This window comes from Piliocolobus tephrosceles, chromosome 8, assembly GCF_002776525.5.
Source record: "Piliocolobus tephrosceles isolate RC106 chromosome 8, ASM277652v3, whole genome shotgun sequence".
In the NCBI taxonomy this organism is placed as follows: Eukaryota; Metazoa; Chordata; class Mammalia; order Primates; family Cercopithecidae; genus Piliocolobus; species Piliocolobus tephrosceles.
The window spans coordinates 8389100-8409306 of record NC_045441.1 but is presented as its reverse complement, the minus strand read 5'-3'; the positions used below and the strand labels follow the sequence as shown (position 1 = coordinate 8409306).

The following is a 20207-nucleotide window of genomic DNA, read 5'->3' as shown; positions in this document are numbered from 1 at the left end:
GGAGGCTGACACAAGACAATCGCTTGAACCCGGGAGGCGGAGGTTGCAGTGAGCCAAGATTGCGCCACTGCACTCCAGCCTGGGCAACAGAATGAGACAAAAAAAAAAAAAAAAAAAAAAAAAAAATTCCTAGTTCTACTGAAACCTCAAACTATTTATCAAACTATTTAGTCTTATTTTATATACCAACAACTTCCCAATCAAATCCGCTTTAAGTTCCAAACATTCAGCTTTTGTTCCAGAGGTCTGTGGAAAAGCAAGCTTTGCATCAATGCAAAGGAAAATGATCCACTCTTGCTGTGAAGCAAGTTTCAGGAAGGAAAGGAGTTGCAGCCAGAGGTGACTCCAACATTCCCAAATGCTTCTGGCTGAGACCTTCAGATTTTGTTTGAAACAAATTCTCAGAATACCAAACACACCTTTATTCAAGTGGAAGTACAAAAGCACATTCCTAAACCAAATGCATACATGTGATTTTTACATATTCTGCTTTTTAGGGATTACATAATCCTGTTTCAGTCACCACAGGTGACTACTGGTCTCTATACATAAGGGTATACATGTTTGATAGGAAAAAACACATGCATTTTTCATTTGCTTTTACATTTAGATCAATTCATTTATATATCAATTTCATTTAGATTCCTACCTTGCCTTGATGAGATCCTATTCTTGCTGATGGCAAAGAAGTAAAATATAGTGGCAGAACTATCCTAGAGGTTAGCCATAGGAAGATTATAGAGTGAGCAATATATTTTTATATATTTGTTGAGGGTCCCTACTGAATATTATTAACACTGAACTATGAAAGCCTCAATTGCTGGACTGACAACAAGAATTTTAAACAACATCTGTCTCACTCACAAAATGTTATAAAGCTTAAGACAGAAAAATACAAAATGTTTTGACATTACCTAAAGAATCATGAACTTTTGTTAGGTATATGATGGTGGCCCTGAACTTGAGCCAACATCTGTAATCACTTTTGTCAATCAAAAAGCCATGTTCTTTTATATAGCCTGTAGACTATTAAAATACAAAAATGTGGCAATGGATAAACAACTATACACAAAGCCCTCACACTTCAAATACTGTCCTGGATTGATGAGGGGGGAGCAGAATTCAAACATTTATCTGCAATCCTAATGGTTAAAATTTTACCAGGAACAGACCTGCCACTCTCTTGAAATACTGTCTCTGAGATTAACATAAGAACAGCATCATCTCTGTTGGAAGGCTACATTCCCTTATGATGCTGATTTTTGTGTGTGTGTGTTTTATTATTTATTTTATTTATTTATTTTGAGACAGAGTCCCACTCTGTCGCCCAGGCTGGAGTGCAGTGGCGCGATCTCAGCTCACTGCAACCTCCGCCTCCCAGGTTCAGGCAGTTCTCCTGCCTCAGCCTCCTGAGTAGCTGGGATTACAGGCGCACGCCACCACGCCTGGCTAATTTTTGTATTTTTAGTACAGACGGGGTTTCACCAAGTTGGCCAGGATTGTCTGGATCGCCTGACTTCGTGATCCACCTGCCTCAGCCTCCCAAAGTGCTGGGATTACAGGTGTGAGCCACCGCGCCCGGCCTGTGTATCTTCTTTATGTTTACCCTACCAAAAGCAGACCTGAGCATTTTGCTGGCCTGAGAGGTATATAAAAGAACTCTAAGCTTAGGCATGCAGAATAGGCACTGGATGAATGTAGTGAGGCTACCAGGAGTCTTGTTGGCTCCCTCATGTCCTTATCATCTCTCCTTTGCAGACTGTGGATGCACGTAAGACAGCTAAAACCTTGGGCATCATTTGAAATGTCTGGCTGCCTGCTACAATCTCAGGAGAGGGAATCCTTCATACTTATATTGGACTGGATATATTTTCAATCCAATTATTTTTCTAAAAAAGATGCTTCACTTTAGGAAATAAGACACCAGACCAGCAACATCAAGTAGGTATGGAATACTTGCTGGTGAAATGCTTAAAATTAGGAAACTTCTAAATTTTCTAAAGGTACTTAAGAGAATGCAGAAGTTAATCAACAGGAATCCAAGTGTAGTGGCTGTAAAGCAATATGACATAGGATCCCTAGTAAAGAGTAGGCCTAAGAGTTGGTTTTGGAGAGAACTTAGGCCAAGAACAGCAGAAAAAGCTAAATGAGCTACTTATGTCGATGTGTTTCAATACTGGTGCATTAGCAGTATCTTACGGAAGTTGTGAACACTAAGAACCAATTTCAAAAAAAAAAAAAATGTTTATAGGGCATATTAAAATAAAAACGGCTTAAATGAGTTCTATAAATAAAATAGGCCCGGCACAGTGACTCACGCCTGCAACCCCAGCACTTTGGGAGGACAGGTGAAAGGATCGCTTGAGGCCAGGAGTTCAAGACCAGCCTGGGCAACAAAGCAAGACCCATCTCTGTTCTTTTTAATATCAAAATTATAATAAAAAAGTAAAAATAAATGTACCTACTTAATATACATATTAAATAAAGGAACTCCATGAGAAAATGGCACTGCATTTACCAAGTCAACCCTAGATTTTTGTGCAATGAAAAAGATTGGGACTACATATTAACAATTTCATAAACAAATAATCAACAATTTTCTCTCCATTTCGATGTTGGGTAAAGCCTGAAATGTGGTGTCAAGTTTTTCCATTTGCATTACATCAAATTCTTGTCTACTACGGATATTCTGATACGTATGACAAAGACTAAACTCCTATTGAAAGATTTGCCATTTACTACACCCAAATAAGTTATCTTAGGTATAAATTCTTTGATGTTGAATGAGTGTTGGGTTATGACTGAATCTCCTCACACACATACATGTTTATTACATTTATAATCTTTTTGCATGGCATGAATTTGATACTAAACAAGGTAGTTTCTTTGACTGATGGCTTTTTCACATTCACTGCAGCAATGGAATTTTATTCCCGTGTGAATTATCTGAATGTAACTAAGATATGAAAATATTAACAGCATGAAAAATTTACCACATTCAATACATTTATAAGATTTCTCACTGGTATAGATTTGCAGGAGTCAATTAGGAGTTTAACACTAATACCTTTTCTTCATTCGTCACATTCAGAGGGTTTCCCTCTGGTGTGAATTATCTGATGCTGAGCAATGGTTGAGCTATGACTGAAGGTTTTACCACATGCAGTACATACATGATTTCTCCCTGGTGTGAACGCTCAGATGCTGAATAAAGCCTGAATTTGACTAAATGTCTTCCCATCTTCATTACATTCATGAGTTCTCTTTGGTATGAATGCTCTGATGTTGAACCAGGTGTGCTCTCTGACTGGAGTTCTTTTCCCATACATCACAATCAAAGGCTTTCTGTCTGGTGAGGACTTCTTGTTGCAGGATAAGATCTGAGCTATGACTGAAACTGCCCTCATACTCATTACATTCATATGATTTCTCTTTCCTATGCATTTTGTGATGCTGAATAAGGCATGAGGTTTGACTGAAAGCTTTTCCACATTCATTACATTCATGTGCTTTCTCTCCTGTGTGAATTCTTTGATGCTGAATAAGATGTGAATTCAATCTGAAGTCTTTTCCACATTCATTACACGTATACGGCTTTTCTCTGAAATGAATTCCTTGTTGTTTAATATATGCCAACCCATATTCATCATACTCATAGGCTTTCTCTTCATGATGGACCCTCTGATGTTCAAGTAGGTATGAAGTATGGCAGAAGTCACTGCCACATATAGTACACTTACAGGGCATCTCTTTGTGAATTTTCTGATGTTGAGTAAGGTGGACACTACGACTGAAGACTCTTTCACAACTGCTACATTTGTAAGATTTGGCTCTGGTGTGAATTTTCTTGTGCTGAATTATGCCTGAGCTTGGACTACAGGATTTATCAGACGCTTCACAGGATTTATCAGATGCTTCACATTTGTAAGGTTTTTCTCTAGTGTGTATTCTTTTATGTCGACTAAGACTTGAGCTCTGACTGAAAGACTTCTCACATTCTTTACATTTGTAGGGCTTCTCTCTAGTATGGATTCTTTGATGTCTAGTAAGGGCTGAACTCTGATGGAAAATTTTCCCACATACATCACATTTATAGGATTTCTCAGTGTTAGGGATGCTCTCCCATTTATTAAGGTGGGAGAGATCCATTAAGCTTTCCTTACATTCACTACTCTGAAAATCCTGTGTTAGATTTATGTGTTCATGTTTACCAGAGGCTGAATCCTGGCTGAAGCTCATGTCGTATTTATCACTGTCGTCGGTATTCTGTATTCTAAGAACTCTCTGATCCGCATCAATAGTAGAGTCCAGACTGAAGCTTTTCTCGGGTTCATTACATTCATTGTTCTTCTCACTGGTGAAGGTTTCCTTGCTGATTGTTATTTGCCTAAACTCTCTCTCCAGGTACAGAAATTTCCTTAGAATTTCCTGAAGCCTTTCTAATCTGTCCTCAGACTTATACATTTCTCTAGTCTCAGGAACTTGGGTAATATCGTGTTTGAGTCTTCCTACTCTCACTTTGTACGAATGTACTTCTTCCGAAATTTTCTGCTTAGGAATCAACAGCTTGTTTTCTTCTCTGGTCTCTCCATCTGATACAATATATAAATAGAAAATGCAAATGTAATCTGTACCCTGTACTTAGGAAAAGAAAACTCAGATGAGAAAACTAAACAATGTGGTATCTACAAGGACAAGAAAAGTTTATTTCCTCTGAAAAACAGGCACAAAATCTCAACAGCAGAAGTAAGGGCATAAACAGGAGCAGTGAGGTAAAACAGCGGACATGTTCAGCAGAATAAGGAGATAACAGGGAAACAGTTGAAAGAATTTTAGATAAGCAACTTCATTGGGGGTCTAGTACGACATATGCACGGGTACTAAACAAATGGGAAAGGTCAGCCTAACTGAAGGGAAAAGGAAGGAACTCTCCATGCTAGGACAAACACAGAACTCTTCATTCTGAGTGCCAAAGCAGCTACAACTTGGCTGAACACTGAACTTGACTTCCCTACCAATTGATTGATTCTGCCTTACTCACCTGAGCAGTCACCTCTTAAGACTTCTCTAGTCTTAGTCTCCAGATCAAAGACCTGTAGATCCTGTTCCAGCTGGGAGATCCCATCAGGCTTGGAAATTGGAAATCCTGCTCATAGAGAAGGAAATGGAATGTGGCAATGTATCCCCAGGTCCTACACCAGTCACTTTTTCTTTTAACTAATGATTAAGAGAGAGAGGTCAATTCTGAGAAGGCATTAATTAGGAAGGCCTGGAGAGTGAAGAGGGCAAAGATCTTCTACAAGGAGCTCAGATTTGTGCTCTAGAGAGATGTGTGTTAAGGGACAAGTTGATGACTTGGGAGCAGAAGGATTCATTTAAATATTATTCAGACAACAGAATGTGTGCATGGGTTTGTCTTCACAGAAGTTATCATTATCACTCTCCATCTGTTACCTAAAGATTAATCTTCGGATTAGATCTGGTCTACAAGTATCAAAACGGAGGTCATCAAAATATAATTCTGCTGGACTGGAGAAAGGTGAAACTCAAGCACCTGCTGCATGGCTGCATGGTTAGCTAACCTGTAGCAAGAGAATCAGTGAAAACTAAATAAATATTCTAAGGACCAATCTCAAGAAACAATTTGTTTCAGTGCACATAAGAAAAAAAAGAGTAATATGACACATTCTTACCCACTAGGAATGTAGTATTTATTCGATAAACATTTATGAAGTGCCTCCTCTATGCAAAGCATGCAGGGGATAAAGAGGCCAAGAAGGTCCCTTCCCTTGAGGACCTCACACTCTACACAGAAACAGCTCTAAACAACTAACTACAATAAAATATAGAGAGTAAAGTGCAATCAGTGCATCTTCACATAAAACAGTCCTTCTATGGCTTGCACAATGCAATGCTTGGATATAAATCTCTTTTAAAGCTAAAGCAACATGCAGTCAGCTTCCAAGGAGACAGAATTTTAATACTATTAGTATCAAAGGGCAGTTTTATATTTGTCCATCCCAGAAAGCTTCTAATAGCACACATACAAGGTCTGGCTCAAGTCCCTCATCTCCAAAAACCTTTCTCTTCATTTACTGAACGTGTACCAAATTTATTAGTTGTTCCTCTTATCCTGACATGTCACATAAAATGGTGTTTACATAGATTTTTTTTAAGTGGTTTCAGGCATTATCACTCATACTTGATTTATAAACTCTTTGATAGAAGGGACCAGGTATCTTGTACTTCTTTTCATTAATTTACTTAACAGCTACTTATTGAGTGCCAACTCTGTGCGCCCAAGCATCAATGTATTAATAGTCACCCAATTTTATAAAAAGGGCACTGGGACTGGAAAATATGAAGAGCTGACAGCTGCCCCGAAGATTCCACGTGAGAGCCTATGAGCAAGGAGATCAGAATAGATAGAAGAAAAGTATTTACTGTGTTTCTGAAATCCTGCTGGACATTTAGAGTCAGTTCTCTTTGTGGACATTTATTTAATTAAGGTCTGCCATGTCAAATGAAATCATTTCAGAAGTTTAAAAAGTAAAGTTAGTGTAACATGAAGCAGCAATCAATATTGTTCTCAGAATTCCAATAACATAATTTGCAACTTTTAACTGAGATATTTAAGGTGTCTCTCGATATTTGGTAACTGAAAGAAATTCTGGCTGTTTACTCCATATCTACACTTAAAACACAAACGCACAATCAAAAAGGTGGTCTTGATGTAGGATGAGGGGTTTGATTTTAGACATCTGTTTAACGTAATGTAGGAAGGTGTAAGAGAAAATGCCCAGCAGATGAGTATGCAAAGGCATACAGAGTGATAAAAATGGACTTCAGAGAGTAAGAAGGGAAAAGGTGGGAGAAGGGACAAGGGATAAAAAACTACATATTAGGCACAATGTACACTATTCCAGTGACAGGTGCACTAAAATCTCAAAATTCACCACTATGTGATATAATTCATCCATGTAACAAAAAATCACTTGTACCCCCAACACTACTGAAATAACTTTAAAAAAAAAAAAAGAGAAAACACTGAGCAGGCACAGATACAATATCACAGTTTAGAAGAGAATAGGGTATCATGAGTATCATCAAAATATTATTAAGTTTTACCAAGTACTTGGTAGGTGCAAAGTACCGTGCCAAGAGCTCTCTAGGTTTTCACTCATTTAATACCACAAATTTCAAAGGTAGAAACTATTATTACAGCCATTTTACAGATGGGAACACTAAGATTCACAGAGGTTAAGTAGCTTGCCCAAGGTTACAATAACTGGTAATGCTTAGTTTTCAAACCTGTACAGTCTTATTTCAAAACCTAGCCTTTAAACAATCTGCTAGTAAAAAAAAAAAAAAAAAAAAAAAAATTATGATTTTGCCTCCTAACAAGCCCTGAAAAAAAAATAAATAAATAATAACTGTGGACAAAATCCATCCCTTCCTCCAAATTACACACAGAAAGAACGTGTAAGTTTTCTTGCCACTAGCCTAAATGCCTGTTTCCTAAATTTAACTCAAAACTTTGCTTTCAAAAATATGTACTTGCTTTACATTTTTCCTGTTTAAAATTGATGTATTAAAACCTTTTGATTTTATTTAAATCTTGAGTTTTCTAATATGATTTATAAAATATTGACAGTGAAGTAAAAGGTAATAATACAAACAACAGAGAAAAAGTGATTAGAATAATATACGGTGAGCCAGGAGCCTAAATAATTGGGAGTTGTAGAAGTGCTACTTAAAAGGAATCTACGGCTGGGCACAGAAGCTCACATCTGTAATCCCAGCACTTTGGGAGGCCAAGACGGACAGGTTGCTTTAGCCCAAGAGTCTGAGACCAGCCTGGGCAACATAGTGAGATCCCATCTCTACAAAAAATACAAAAATTAGCCAGGCATGGTGGCACATGCCTGCAGTCCCAGCTACTTGGGAGGCAGAGGCAGAATGAATCCCTTGAGCTCAGAAGGTCGAGGCTGCAGTGAGCTGAGATCACACCATTGTACTCCAGCCTGGGTGAGAGTGAGATCCTGTCAGTCAGTCAGTCAATCAACCAATAAACCAATCAATGGGATCTATGTACCAGGCATGGTGGCTCACACGTGTAATCCCAGCACTTTGACAGGCCAAGGCAGGAGGATCTCATGAGCTCAGGAATTTGAGACCTGACTGGGGAACATAGACTTCATCGCTACAAAAAATTAAAATCATAAATTAAAAGTGATCTAAAAGATGATTTATTATCAAGGAAATGCAAATCCCTTTACAATAAAAACGCAAACCCTGGCCAGGCGCGGTGACTCACGCCTGTAATCCTAGCACTTTGGGAGGCCGAGGCGGGCAGATCACGAGGTCAGGAGATCGAGACCATACTGGCTAACACGGTAAAACCCCGTCTCTACTAAAAGTACCAAAAGTTAGCTGGGCATAGTGGCGGGTGCCTGTAGTCCCAGCTACTCGGGAAGCTGAGGCAGGAGAATTGCTTGAACCCAGGAGGCGGAGGTTGCAGTGAGCTGAGATCGCGCCACTGCACTCTAGCCTGGGCGACAGAGTGAGACTCCATTTCAAACAAACAAACAAAAAAAATGCAGGCCGGGCGCAGTGGCTCACACCTGTAATCCCAGCACTTTGGGAGGCCGAGGCGGGTGGATCACCTGAGGTCGGGAGTTCGAGACCAGCCTGACCAACATGGAGAAACCCCGTCTCTACTGAAAATACAGAAATTAGCTGGGCCTGGTGGCACATGCCTATAATCCCAGCTACTAGGGAGGCTGAGGCAGGAGAATTACTTGAATCTGGGAGGCGGAGGTTGCGGTGAGCCGAGATTGTGCCATTGCACTCCAGCCTGGGCAACAAGAGTGAAACTCCGCCTCAAAAAAAAAAAAAAAAAATGCAAACTCTTAGGCAATAGTCCAAACAATAATTAATTTGAGGAAACTCCACTATAAATAAATAATTGGAACACACTCCTAAAATTTTTATTTGTATTTAAAAATCTGGTCTATAGCTCGTATCACTTGCTGTTCTTTCCGAAATATTAAAGTTACTAGCACAAGCCAGGTACTTAATTTTTTTTTTTCTTTTTTTTTTTATGGGGGGGGTATGGAGTTACCCAGGCTGGAGTACAATGACACAATCTTGGCTCGCTGCAACCTCCACCTCCCGGGTTCAAGCGATTCTCCAGCCTCAGCCTCCTGGGTAGCTGGAATCACAGGCACATACCACCACACCCGGCTAATTTTTGTATTTTTAGTAGAGACAGGGTTTCACCATGTTGGTCAGGCTGGTCTCGAACTCCTGATCTTGTGATCCGCCCATCTCACCCTCCCAAAGTGCTGGGATTACAGGCGTGAGCCACCACACCCAGTACAAGCCAGGTACTTATATGCATAATCAAATTCAATCCTGTACAACCCAGAAGGTAGACACTGTTTTTCATGTTTTATAAATGAAGAAAATGAGTGTCAGATTAAATAATTTGCTCAACATACTGGAACCCAAGTTTGATCCTACAGTTTATATTATTTCCAACCTACCATACTGCCTATCAAAGAAAGCATTAGTAGCAGGTTCTCTTGACACTGATGTGAATGCTTTTTTTCTTTTTTTTGAGACAGAGTCTCACTCTGTCGCCCAGGCTGGAGTGCAATGGCACAATCTCAGCTCACTGCAACCTCCAGCTCTTGGGTTCAAGCGATTCTTCTGCCTCAGCCTCCAGAGTAGCTGAGATTACTGGCATGTGCCACTATGCCCAGCTAATTTTATTTTTAGTAGGGACGGAGTTTCTCCATGTTGGTCAGGCTGGTCTCGAACTCCCAACCTCAGATGATCTGCCCGCCTAGGCCTCCCAAAGTGCTGGGATTACAGGCATGAGCCACCACGCCCAGCCAACTATGCTTTCAAAATATGCACTTGCTTTACATTTTTCCCGTTTAAATTTAACTTATTAAAACCTTTTGATTTTAAGGCTGGATGTGGATCACGTGAGGCCAAGAGTTCAAGATCAGCCTGACCAACATGGCAAAACCCCATTTCTACTAAAAATACAAAAATTAGCTGGGTATGGTGGTGCATGCCTGTAGTCCCAGCTACTCTGGAGGCTGAGGTACAAGAATAGCTTTGGGCCTGGGAGGTGGATGTTGCAGTGAGCTGACATTGTGCCGCCACACTCCAGCCTGAGCGACAGAGCAAGCCTCTTGTCTCAAAAAAAAAAAAAAAAAAAAAAAGATTTTATTTAAATCTTGAGAGTTTTCTAATAAAATTTATTTTAATCTGGTCTTCAAAGATAACAGTTAAAGCTGAGCGTGGCATTGGCTCACATGTGTAATCCCAGGACTTTGGGGAGCTGAGGCAGGCAGATCACTTGAGCACAGGAGTTCAACAGCCTGGGTAACAGCTAAACACCTTCTTTACTAAAAATAGAAAAAAATTACACTGTGGTACAGGCCTATATGCCCTGCTATGCAGAAGGCTGAGGTAGGAGGATCACCTGAGCCTGGGGTGAAGTCCAGGCTGCAGTGAGCTGTTATTTTGCCACTGTATTCCAGCCTGGGAGACAAGAGGAGACCCTGTCTCAAAAATAATAGTAATAATATTTAAAATCTGCCGTATTATATGGTTTGCTGCTTTTACTACAGCTATGCTTTTAGTCATCTGAAAGTTTCACGCTTTTCTTCTTGGTCCTTAATACACAAATAATATCTCTCCTTAGCAATATCATTCTTTTGTAGATACCTGCTGGATTGGAATGTGTCCCTAGAGAGTTTTACTTTTTGAATGCATGTCCTTTCTGGTCCCAAACTATAAACTGGCCTGTCTGTCCAATTTGTCATGGCATTTTGAATTTTTCTTGTCATCAGAGTACACACAACTCATCAAAAATATTAAAAACTTCACGTGTAGTTGAACTTACTGTCCTAAAGGCACAAAGTAGTGAAAAAATGCAGGGGCTTCAGAGGCAGATCTGGTCCCAATCCTCTCACTGATCCTGCAAAGATCACTTAACTTTTCTGAGCCTCAGTTTCCTCAGATACAAAATAGGAGTAGTATCATCTGCTCACAGGATTATGGTAAGGATTAAATGAGATATACATATCTCATTTATATATATATACACACACACATATAAATGTCCTATGTCTGTGTGTGTGTGTGTGTGTGTATACACACACATATCTATAGCACCCAATAACATATTGGCTGTTCAATAAATATTAAATAGCTGTGACAATGGAAAACATTCTGTGCAAAATCACTGTAATCCTTCATGACATCAAGTTAAAAAAAGCAGAGTATGTGCCAAACATTCCCAATCTATTGACCCAGTTAGTATCAACTAGAATTTTAACAAGCATGTTTCTGAGGCCAACATCTAATAGGGCACCTGCCACACTGACCCATGTGAAAAGCAACCCGGTCCCCTTTCCCGGTCTTAATCTCCCACACTAAGTAACAGGTAACTTCCCTATGGATAGTGACCTATAAGCAAACTGTTCATCATCAATGGAGTATGTTCCTTTTTAAATTATGTGGTAATGAAAACTACTTATTACCGACTTCTTTACTCAGCTATTTGTACTCTGTATATTTACTGCCACATAGTGGAAGCACTTAAGCAAAGGACCAACGTTCTGATGTCTGTGACAAATACAATCTGGAGGCCGGGCGCAGTGCCTAACACCTGTAATTCCAGCACTTTGGGAGGCTGAGGCAGGCAGATCACGAGGTCAGGAGATCGAGACCATCCTAGCTAAGAAGATGAACTCCGTCTTTACTAAAAATACAACAAAAATTTAGCTGGGCATGGTGGTGGGCGCCTGTAGTCCCAGCCACACGGGAGGCTGAGGCAGGAGAATGGTGTGAACCCGGGAGGCGGAGCTTGCAGTGAGCCGAGATCACGCCACTGCATTCCAGCCTGGGCGACAGAGCGAGACTCCGTCTCAAAAACAAAACAAAACAAAATACAATATGGAGCTCCTGCCATGAGAAAATGATGTAAACTAGAAAGTATGACTGAATTATGAAGTCTTAGCAGGGCGTAGTGGCTCACGACTGTAATCCTAGCACTGTGGGAAGCTGACACGGGCAGACCACGAGGTCAGGAGATTGAGACCATCCTGGCTAACAAGGTGAAACCCCGTCTCTACTAAAAGTACAAAAAAATTAGTCGGGCATGGTGGTGAGTGCCTGTAGTCCCAGCTACTTGGGAGGCTGAGGCAGGAGAATGGCATGAACCCAGGAGGCGGAGCTTGCAGTGAGTTAAGATGGTGCCACTGCACTCCAGCCTGGGTGACAGAGTGAGACTCCGTCTCAGGGAAAAAAAAAAAAAAAAAAAAAAAAGTCTCACAACCCCAAAAAGGTAAATTAATGAATTTATAAACTTAACCCAGTTGTGCCAGAGGTTGCACATTTTTTTTGTTAAAAATCAGACCTTGGCAATGACCTTGAGCAGCAGGATGTAAATAATTCCCGCAAGCTTAGTGTTCCAATAATGCAACTCTAGGCATAAATGAGTTAAATTTCAGATGAAGTTTGCTGAATCCACAAATATGAAAATGACTTCCCAATGACTGTAAAAATAACTGCTAAGGAGATGCTGCTAACTTGATCACAAAAGCAAGTGAGTAGAAGGGTCTCTTACATCATGTGTGTATATGTCTCTTGTACGTGTAAGTGTGCATGCATGTGGAGTGTGCGTGCAGAGATAAGAGAGGAAATGGGATAAAGTTCAGTCTATAGCATACTGTGCTATTAGACTGCATTAAACTGCTACAAAGTTTCTTTACTTCAAAAAGTAGACAGGTTAACTGTTGGAAACTCTGTAATTATTAGACAAAATTAACAGTACTTTACAATTATGTGTATGTCACTTTACAGTTTACAAAGTTATTAAGTAGATATTCATTTTGATGTGCTGAAATAAATTTAACTTCTTTGCCCTCCCTTCTCCCCTCCATCAAGGACAGAGTAAGGAACACTTAACCAGGAAAGGCAATATAAACACATCAATCTGTACAGAACCAAAAAGAATAAAGGGGAGGAAGGTAGGACCTTGAAGAGGGCCATAGGGACTTCAAGGAAGGAGGAAACCAGAATGTTAAACATGAGGAAAGTCCAGGGTTCACAGGAGAGTTAGGCACCATACAGGGTAGGTTGTGTTTGCCACATAAAAGGAGGGACACACAGTTTAAGTTTCACATTCTAAAATAATATGAAAAAATCATAACTGAAGAGCTGAAGCTGGAATTTCTGGTTTCTCACAACACAAGTAGATGATGACCACAAACCATGGTGTCTGAATGAACTGAGTTCAAAACGCATCTGGTTGCAACAGAGGGCTTCCTTGGACCCTAACATTAGAAATTAAACACGGGTAATTTGAGGAGCTGCGATTTTACACAGTGGTGGCATCCTGGGGAGCTTCTATTCCATCAGTCAAGTTTAATATCTCACAATCGTGGAAAAGGAGTTTCCGAGGAGGGACGAGCAATATCGATGGGAAGCCGATACTTGGGCCATCTCTTGGAGATTCCTGCTGTAAGGATGGCAAGTGTTTCTCCAGAGAAAGCACTTGCCTGGGTATGACTCAGGGCCGGGCAGGAATTCACACTATGAATCCGGGTGGTGGGAAGGCGGAGAAGTATGCCTACAAAGATTAAAGAGCCGGGAATGGAAAACACACTAAAAACTGTCCCAGTGGGCAGGCTGCCTCCCCACAGGCAAGAAGACCTTGAATCCTGAGCATAATCAGGGAGACAAAGCAATGCCCTGGATGCCACCAGCATAGATAAAGCCAACGGAAAAAAAAAAGAAAAGAAAATGCGTGATTCAGTATTTACACACACAAAAAGAAGAGTGCAGAAGCAAGCAAGAAACTAAAGAAAAAGGAGGCCGGGTGCGGTGGCTCATGCCTGTAATTCCAGCACTTTGGGAGGCCGAGGAGGGTGGATCATTTGAGGTCAGGAGTTCAAGATCAGCCTGACCAGCACAGTGAAACTCCGTCTCCTCTAAAAATACAAAATTAGCTGGGCATGGTGGCCCACGCCTGTAATCCCAGCTACTTGGGAGGCTGAGGCAGGAGAATCGCTTGAACCCGGGAGGCACAGGTTGTAGTGAGCTGATATTGCGCCATTGCATTCCAGCCTGGGCAACAAGAGTGAAACTCTGTCTAAAAATAAAATTAAATTAAAAATATAATATAAAAAATAAACTAAAGAGAAAGGAACAATGCTCACACCAAGGGAGCTGCCGACAAACCCTACTGATGCTTCCCGGCAGCACTACAGCTTGCCTAATCCCAGCTTCCTACTATACCTTTCAAAATGACAATGGAGAGACATGAGTTAAGCGTTGACCCCACCTCAGTGTGGGGTAAACGTCTGAGATTTCTGCTGCCCTAGGTGCGGTTACGTTGGATTACCATTCTGGGTGACTCACTGAAATGTACTCACAGTGAGTCATGCCTTCAAATGACATCTCAAGTTCTGCCTGCTTGGAGATACGTCTGGGGATCTTAAGGGGTGAGGGACTACTCAGTAAGAAGGAATTTAGCCTGTCTTTTTAAATGGCATTTCTTTTTCCTGGAAAAATGGGAAATTCTCCAATTCTCCAATACAGGGACACTGAGATACCAAAGAGGAAAGTGTCCGGTTGGAGGTTGGGAGGCCACCCTGGGGTCTCTCCTACAAAAATGGAAGAGAGAAGAAGAGTGAGAAATCAAGCAAAGCACAAGAAAGTTTCCCTTTGCTAAAAGGGAACAGATGCCCCACAACGGCCAGAAACATGAACTGGGGATGAGGAGGAGAATGTCTCCTCTTGGCACCCCCAAACAAACCTTAATTATCCCTCCCAGAGAAGATGACATGAAAGATAAGGATTCAGAGGTTCTAAGACCTGGAAGCTAAGCCACACTCTACAGACCTTCTCAGAGACCTTATACTTAGGAAGAAACAAGAAAGTAAAGAAATTCAAATAGATAAACCGAATAATAAGGAAGTCCTTACCCAGTGAGACCACGTTCCCATAATTCTCTAACATCACTTCTCTGTAGAGGTCCCTCTGAACAGGGTCCAGGTATCCCCATTCCTCTCGAGTAAGGTGCACAGCCACATCCTCGAACGTCACAAACTCCTGAAATAACACATCCTGGCTGCTCTGAGGAATAGAACACTGTAGCACCATGGCCAGAGAATGAAGATCATAGAGAGGGAATGAGAACACGGGAGCATCATGGCCAGCGAATGAAGATCACAGAGAGGGTATCCAGTATGTACTTACGTTGAGGAGGAGGGAGAACAAATTAGAACCTATGGAATAAAGCCCATAACCCTTAAACATCTAATAAGCACCCGTCACACAACCATGGACAAAGAAAAAACAGAGTTTGCTCATGGTACTGGGGAGATGGGAAGTTGGTTTATGTGAAGTCCAGGTCTCTGAAGAGGATCAATTCCCAAACTGGATTCTGCTATTGAAAAAAATTCCAGGCAAGGTCTACAGATGGGATGAGTGAGAGGCCACACTCCATCAGTAGCAATAGTCCGAGGAAAAGCAGAGGGTTCCTCAGCTCACCTGGTACCTGGCTGTCAAGAGCGCAGCTGCCTGGTCTCCTGGGCTTCCCTCACGGGGAAGAGCAGGCACCTGGGGAACAGGTGGAGCTGAGGGAGAAGAAAGGAGTGAAGGGTAAGAGCAGCCCTTTCCCAGGGCTCCCTTTCAGAGGAGGCCTCTCCAGCCCAAGGGGTGTCAGTAGGACCCTCCTCAATACTCTAGTAAAACCAATGAACATTTTTTAGGTATTGAGTGTGTCTACTCTGCTTTGTCTCAGTACTTGCGTGCCTTATGCAAGTTTAGACCTGTGATACAGGATTTTCTTAGGAAAGCTTGTATTTCACTTTATTTTCATCACATGACAGTCCTCTTATAGAGGAGTAAGACTATACCTGTTTTGCAGATGGGCAAAGCAAAGCATCAAGACTTGTGGGGACTTGTCCTGGGCTAGGGTTATTTAGCAGACTTCTGACCCTTTCCAGGCACTGTTCTAGACACTTGATAAGCCTTTCCCTTGTGAATGGGCATTGTCTCACCAATGTGTAAGGCCCCCAAGAACAAGAAAGGGTCATCTGTTTCCTCGAAATCTTCTCTACAGTCCCACAATCCCCCACAGCACTCTACACATTGTGGCATTTGATCTGTGTGGGTGACACACAAGTTATTTCAGGCACTAGGGTTAACCACAGGCAATCTAAGACACAGCTCTTACAAAACAAAGGAAGAAAAAGACCAACCTACCTATACGATACAGAAAAGTGTGACTGCGTAGTCAAAATACAGTATATATACATTCATACAGGCATTGTGTTCAACCAAGGAATTAAATGGTTGCTTCCTTGACCAAATTTAGTCTAGTCACAAAAAACTGCAGTTACAACAGAATGGATGGCAGGTGACAAAGCAAAGAAAAACTAAGTGAAGGGAACAGGGGAAGGAAAGGTCCTGAATCTAAGAGGAAGTGAGAGCCAGGAAAGGACTGTGAGATGTGGCAAAAGCAGCATATTTTAGAAATCATTCTGGATGTGAGAACTGGGATGAAGTGAAGGTTGCCTGAAGGAAAAACCACCACAGCGAGTAAGTAGCCATCACTCTGCTTATTTAAGAAAGATGAGCTGTCCTCAATAAAAGGGCTCAGACTAGGACTGAACTGAGTCACATCTGCCCCCTCTTTCATTCCTCCCTCTAGGGACCATGTTCTTATTCCAGTTCTTGGCCTCTCTCACAGCAGGCCCAGGAGCCCCCTCAGGAGCCCCTCCACACTCCCACTCTCCCGGACAGAAGTGCTGTCTCTGCCTTACCCCCAGCGAGTCCCTGTTCCATGTCGGTGTCCTGCACAAACTGAGGCTCTGGGGATAGACACTCAGACTGGGTCTCCAAAGACTGAAACTGGACCCTTGGTGACCCTGCTGCTTCCTGGGCTGGTATTTCCTCCATCACTGCTCTGGAGGACAATGACCATCACTGCAAGGTGAGATTAAGAGAAATTACTGTAATAAGTTAAAACATTTCATCATTTTATATCATCAGGACGTTGCAAAATTTCTTACACACTGTGGATATTCAATAAAAATTAGTTGATAATGATTAACCACCCTAAATAAGTACAGAAAAATGGGGCCAGGTACAGTGGCCTGTAATCCCAGCACTTTGGGAGGCTGAGGCGGGACGATCACTTGAGGTCAGGAGTTTGAGACCAGCCTGATCAACATGGTGCAACTTCATCTCTACTAAAAATACAAAAATGAGCCAGCATGCTAGTACGGGTCTGTAATCCCAGCTATTTGGGAGGCTGAGGCAGGAGAATTGCTTGAATCCAGAAGGCGTACATTGTAGTGAGCCAAGATCTCACCACTGCACTCCGCTGGGTAACAGAGTGAGACTCCGTCCCAAAAAAAAAAAAAAGAAAAGAAAAAGAAATATGGATATGCTTCGGCTTTAAACACTTAAGAACCAAATCATATGATCCAAGTATGGAGGAGTCTCTAATTTGGAATTCGTAGCATTAAAAAAAATCAACACAGTACAATTCAATAGTGTAAAACTTTCCGTGGAAAGTTTAAAATACTTAAAATTGGCCATGTGTAGTGGCTCGAGCCTGTAATCCCAACACTTTGGGAGGCCCAGATGGGTGGATCCCTAAAGCTCAGGAGTTCCAGACCATTCTGGACAACACGGTGAAACCCCAACTCTACAAAAAATAAACATAAATAGCCAAGCGTGGTGGCCCAGGCCTGTAGTTCCAGCTACTCCAAAGGCCAAGGCAGGAGAATCGCTTGAGCTTGGGAGGTAGAGGCTGCAGTGAGCTATGACTGCGTCACTGCACTCCAGCCTGTATGACAGCATGACAGCCCGTCTCAAATAAAATATTTAAAATTTACAATTTTCTTGGAGGCTTAAGTTGGTGCCCAGAAAAAAACGCTAGTTATGATTACTCATTTTAATTCTGTTTTAGTAGAGATGGGAGTTTCCCTATGTCGCCCAGGTTGGACTCGAACTCCTGGCCTCAAGCAATCCTCCCACCTCGGCCTCCCAAACTGCGGGGATTACAGGCGTGAACCACCATGACAGGCCCGCGTTTACGTAAATAAACTCATTTAAATAAATAAATAAATAAATAAATAAATAAATAAATAAATAAATAAAACAGCAGGCCCCTTAGGAATGTCTTAGGTAACACCGTCAGCCCACTCTGATTTACTAAACGGGCTTGGCAAATAAAACTCCACTTCTGGGGCAGGCCCTTCGCTAACTCAGACCAGCTAGGCCGGCCTTTTCCCGCAATCCTGAGAGCAACGCAGGGAAAAGCTGGGGTTCGAACAGGTTTGAGCGGCGTCCTTCAGGCCCAAGGACGCATGAGGGTGCCGTCCCCCTCCCACCACCTTCGCCCTGGGCCCTCGCCGGGCTCCCAGCTCGGTCCTCAGAAGGCCCTGCCCGGCGCTGCCCTCCTCCCACTTCCCTTTCAGGCCAAGGCAAAGTCCCAAAAGAACCAGGGGGGCCATACAGACCAGCTCGCACCAGGGCACGGTCGCCGGCTCCTGACCGCGGGGCCCTAGGTCCGCGAGGTGACTGAACCAGGGCCGAAGAGAAACAGGCCCTCCTCGCCCGGGCCTCCGCGCACTCTCGGGGAAGCAAACCACCGTTGGCCGCGGACGGACGCCGCCTCCTTCTACTCCCGTGAAGGCGAAACAAGCGGCTACCCCACTGCGACCCCAGAACGGCTTCCGGGTACTCACCGAGGGGAGGGGCAGGCCTGGCAGCTGTCCTGTCACCTACACACCCGCGCTCCGGGCCACCACAGCTTCTCCCGGGCCGCTCTAGATAGCCCGGAGGCTAGCGCTTCTCGGTAGCACTTCCGGCGACGGAGTGCAGGGCCCCGAATGAGGGCCCCCTCACCCCGCTGCGGCATGAGGGTCCCGGATGTGGGTAAAAGCCCAGGATGAGGGTCCCGGATGTGACTGAGGGCCCCGGATGTGAGTGAGGGCCCCGGATGGGGAGCTGGGCCCGTGCGTGCAGGCTTCAGAGGCTAGTTTTTGCAGCTTTTCCACGTCTTTTTCCGGTCCTACCGCCCTCCATCCTAACTCACTGGGCTTCTCTAGCCGTTATACCAGCAATGACTGCGACCAATGTTGGGAAAGCGCTCCCGGGGCCTCTTCCTGACGCCAGCCCACCCTTGAGACTTGGAGGCGGCCCGACCTTATGGGTGCGTGTCGTGGGGTTAGGAGGAATGGCCGACCTCATGGCCCCGCTTCCGTGAGTAGCACAGGGGTGCCTGCTCAGAGTGTGGTACAAGGCTGACTCGTAGAAGGCGAGGATTGCGGGGCCTGGGTGAGATGGGACCCACTAAGTCGTGGGATCGAAATCTACTCAGTAGGTCCTTGGGGAAAGCGGGGACGGGAGGGGAGATGAGCAGATTGGAATGGAACGGAGAGAGACTGAGGAGACTGATAGTTGCGCCCCTGGTGGGAAGACTAAAATCTATGCAGAAACAGGGATAGGCAAAAGCATAGTGCACGGGCAGGACAGGCAGAGCGCCGGGACAGAAACTCTTAGGACATTGTGACCCCTTGCTGATCCTGGATCCTTAAAGGATATGTCTTGTGGATGGAGCTAATCTGCAAGGCATAGGCAAGCGTCTTAGAGAATCCAAAAAGTGATTTGGAAGGAACTTCAGCTATTACTACTTTGTTTAAGCAAATCAAATGCTATTATTTAATGTTACTTGAGATTTCAAATTAAACACAAGAAAACCTGAAGTGTGGCACTTTATATATTTTTTCAAATTGTATCAGCTTCTTGGAGATTCTGATATTCCTTTGCTCTCTTTCCCCCTAAGTATCGACCTAACCTAAATTCGTACTATGACACAGTCTCTCTAATCTGCAGTACCCGTCACAGTGGAGTCAGAATCAGAGAAGGAAAATACACGGCTTAGTCCATTTCATGCTGGAGAGCTCCAATTAGAAACTTTTCCTTGTGTTGAATGGAAATACACCCCCTGGTGATGTCTAGCTACTATTCCTATTGACAGGTCCCCAGGACAATAGATGACACAGTACTTCCTCTTCATAACAGCTATTTTAATATGCTAGGAGAGCTAAAGGTTTGGAGTTATTTCCTGAGTTGCCGTTTCCCCACCTCGGAACCCT

General features: G+C 42.9%; 1 protein-coding gene across 7 annotated transcripts; it reads right to left on the bottom strand.

Moving 5' to 3' along the window:
* Positions 1-398: 398 nt before the first annotated feature.
* Positions 399-19808, bottom strand: ZNF655 (zinc finger protein 655). Of its 7 annotated transcripts, none has more exons than XM_023192044.2 (6): positions 18567-19808; positions 16860-17022; positions 15583-15668; positions 15015-15141; positions 5042-5146; positions 399-4592 (listed from the first exon to the last, which is right to left on the bottom strand). In XM_023192044.2, the coding sequence occupies exons 2-6, from the start codon at positions 16993-16995 to the stop codon at positions 3253-3255; spliced, it is 1794 nt and encodes a 597-aa protein (XP_023047812.1). In that variant the 5' UTR covers positions 16996-17022; positions 18567-19808; the 3' UTR covers positions 399-3252. The 7 variants fall into 7 exon arrangements, with proteins under 7 accessions (XP_023047812.1, XP_023047811.1, XP_023047816.1 ...); XM_023192043.2 differs by having other exon boundaries at positions 18795-19808; XM_023192048.2 differs by lacking the exon at positions 15583-15668 and having other exon boundaries at positions 18795-19808.
* Between the last annotated feature and the right edge of the window lie 399 nt (positions 19809-20207).

Coding starts and splice junctions, on each gene's coding strand:
- ZNF655 (XM_023192044.2), bottom strand. CDS start 16,995: ATGGAGGAAATACCAGCCCAGGAAGCAGCAGGGTCACCAAGGGTCCAG. Junction 15,669..16,859: donor GGAACAGGGACTCGCTGGGG/GTAAGGCAGAGA, acceptor CTTCTCCCTCAG/CTCCACCTGTTCCCCAGGTG. Junction 4,593..5,041: donor CTTAAGAGGTGACTGCTCAG/GTGAGTAAGGCA, acceptor ATATTGTATCAG/ATGGAGAGACCAGAGAAGAA.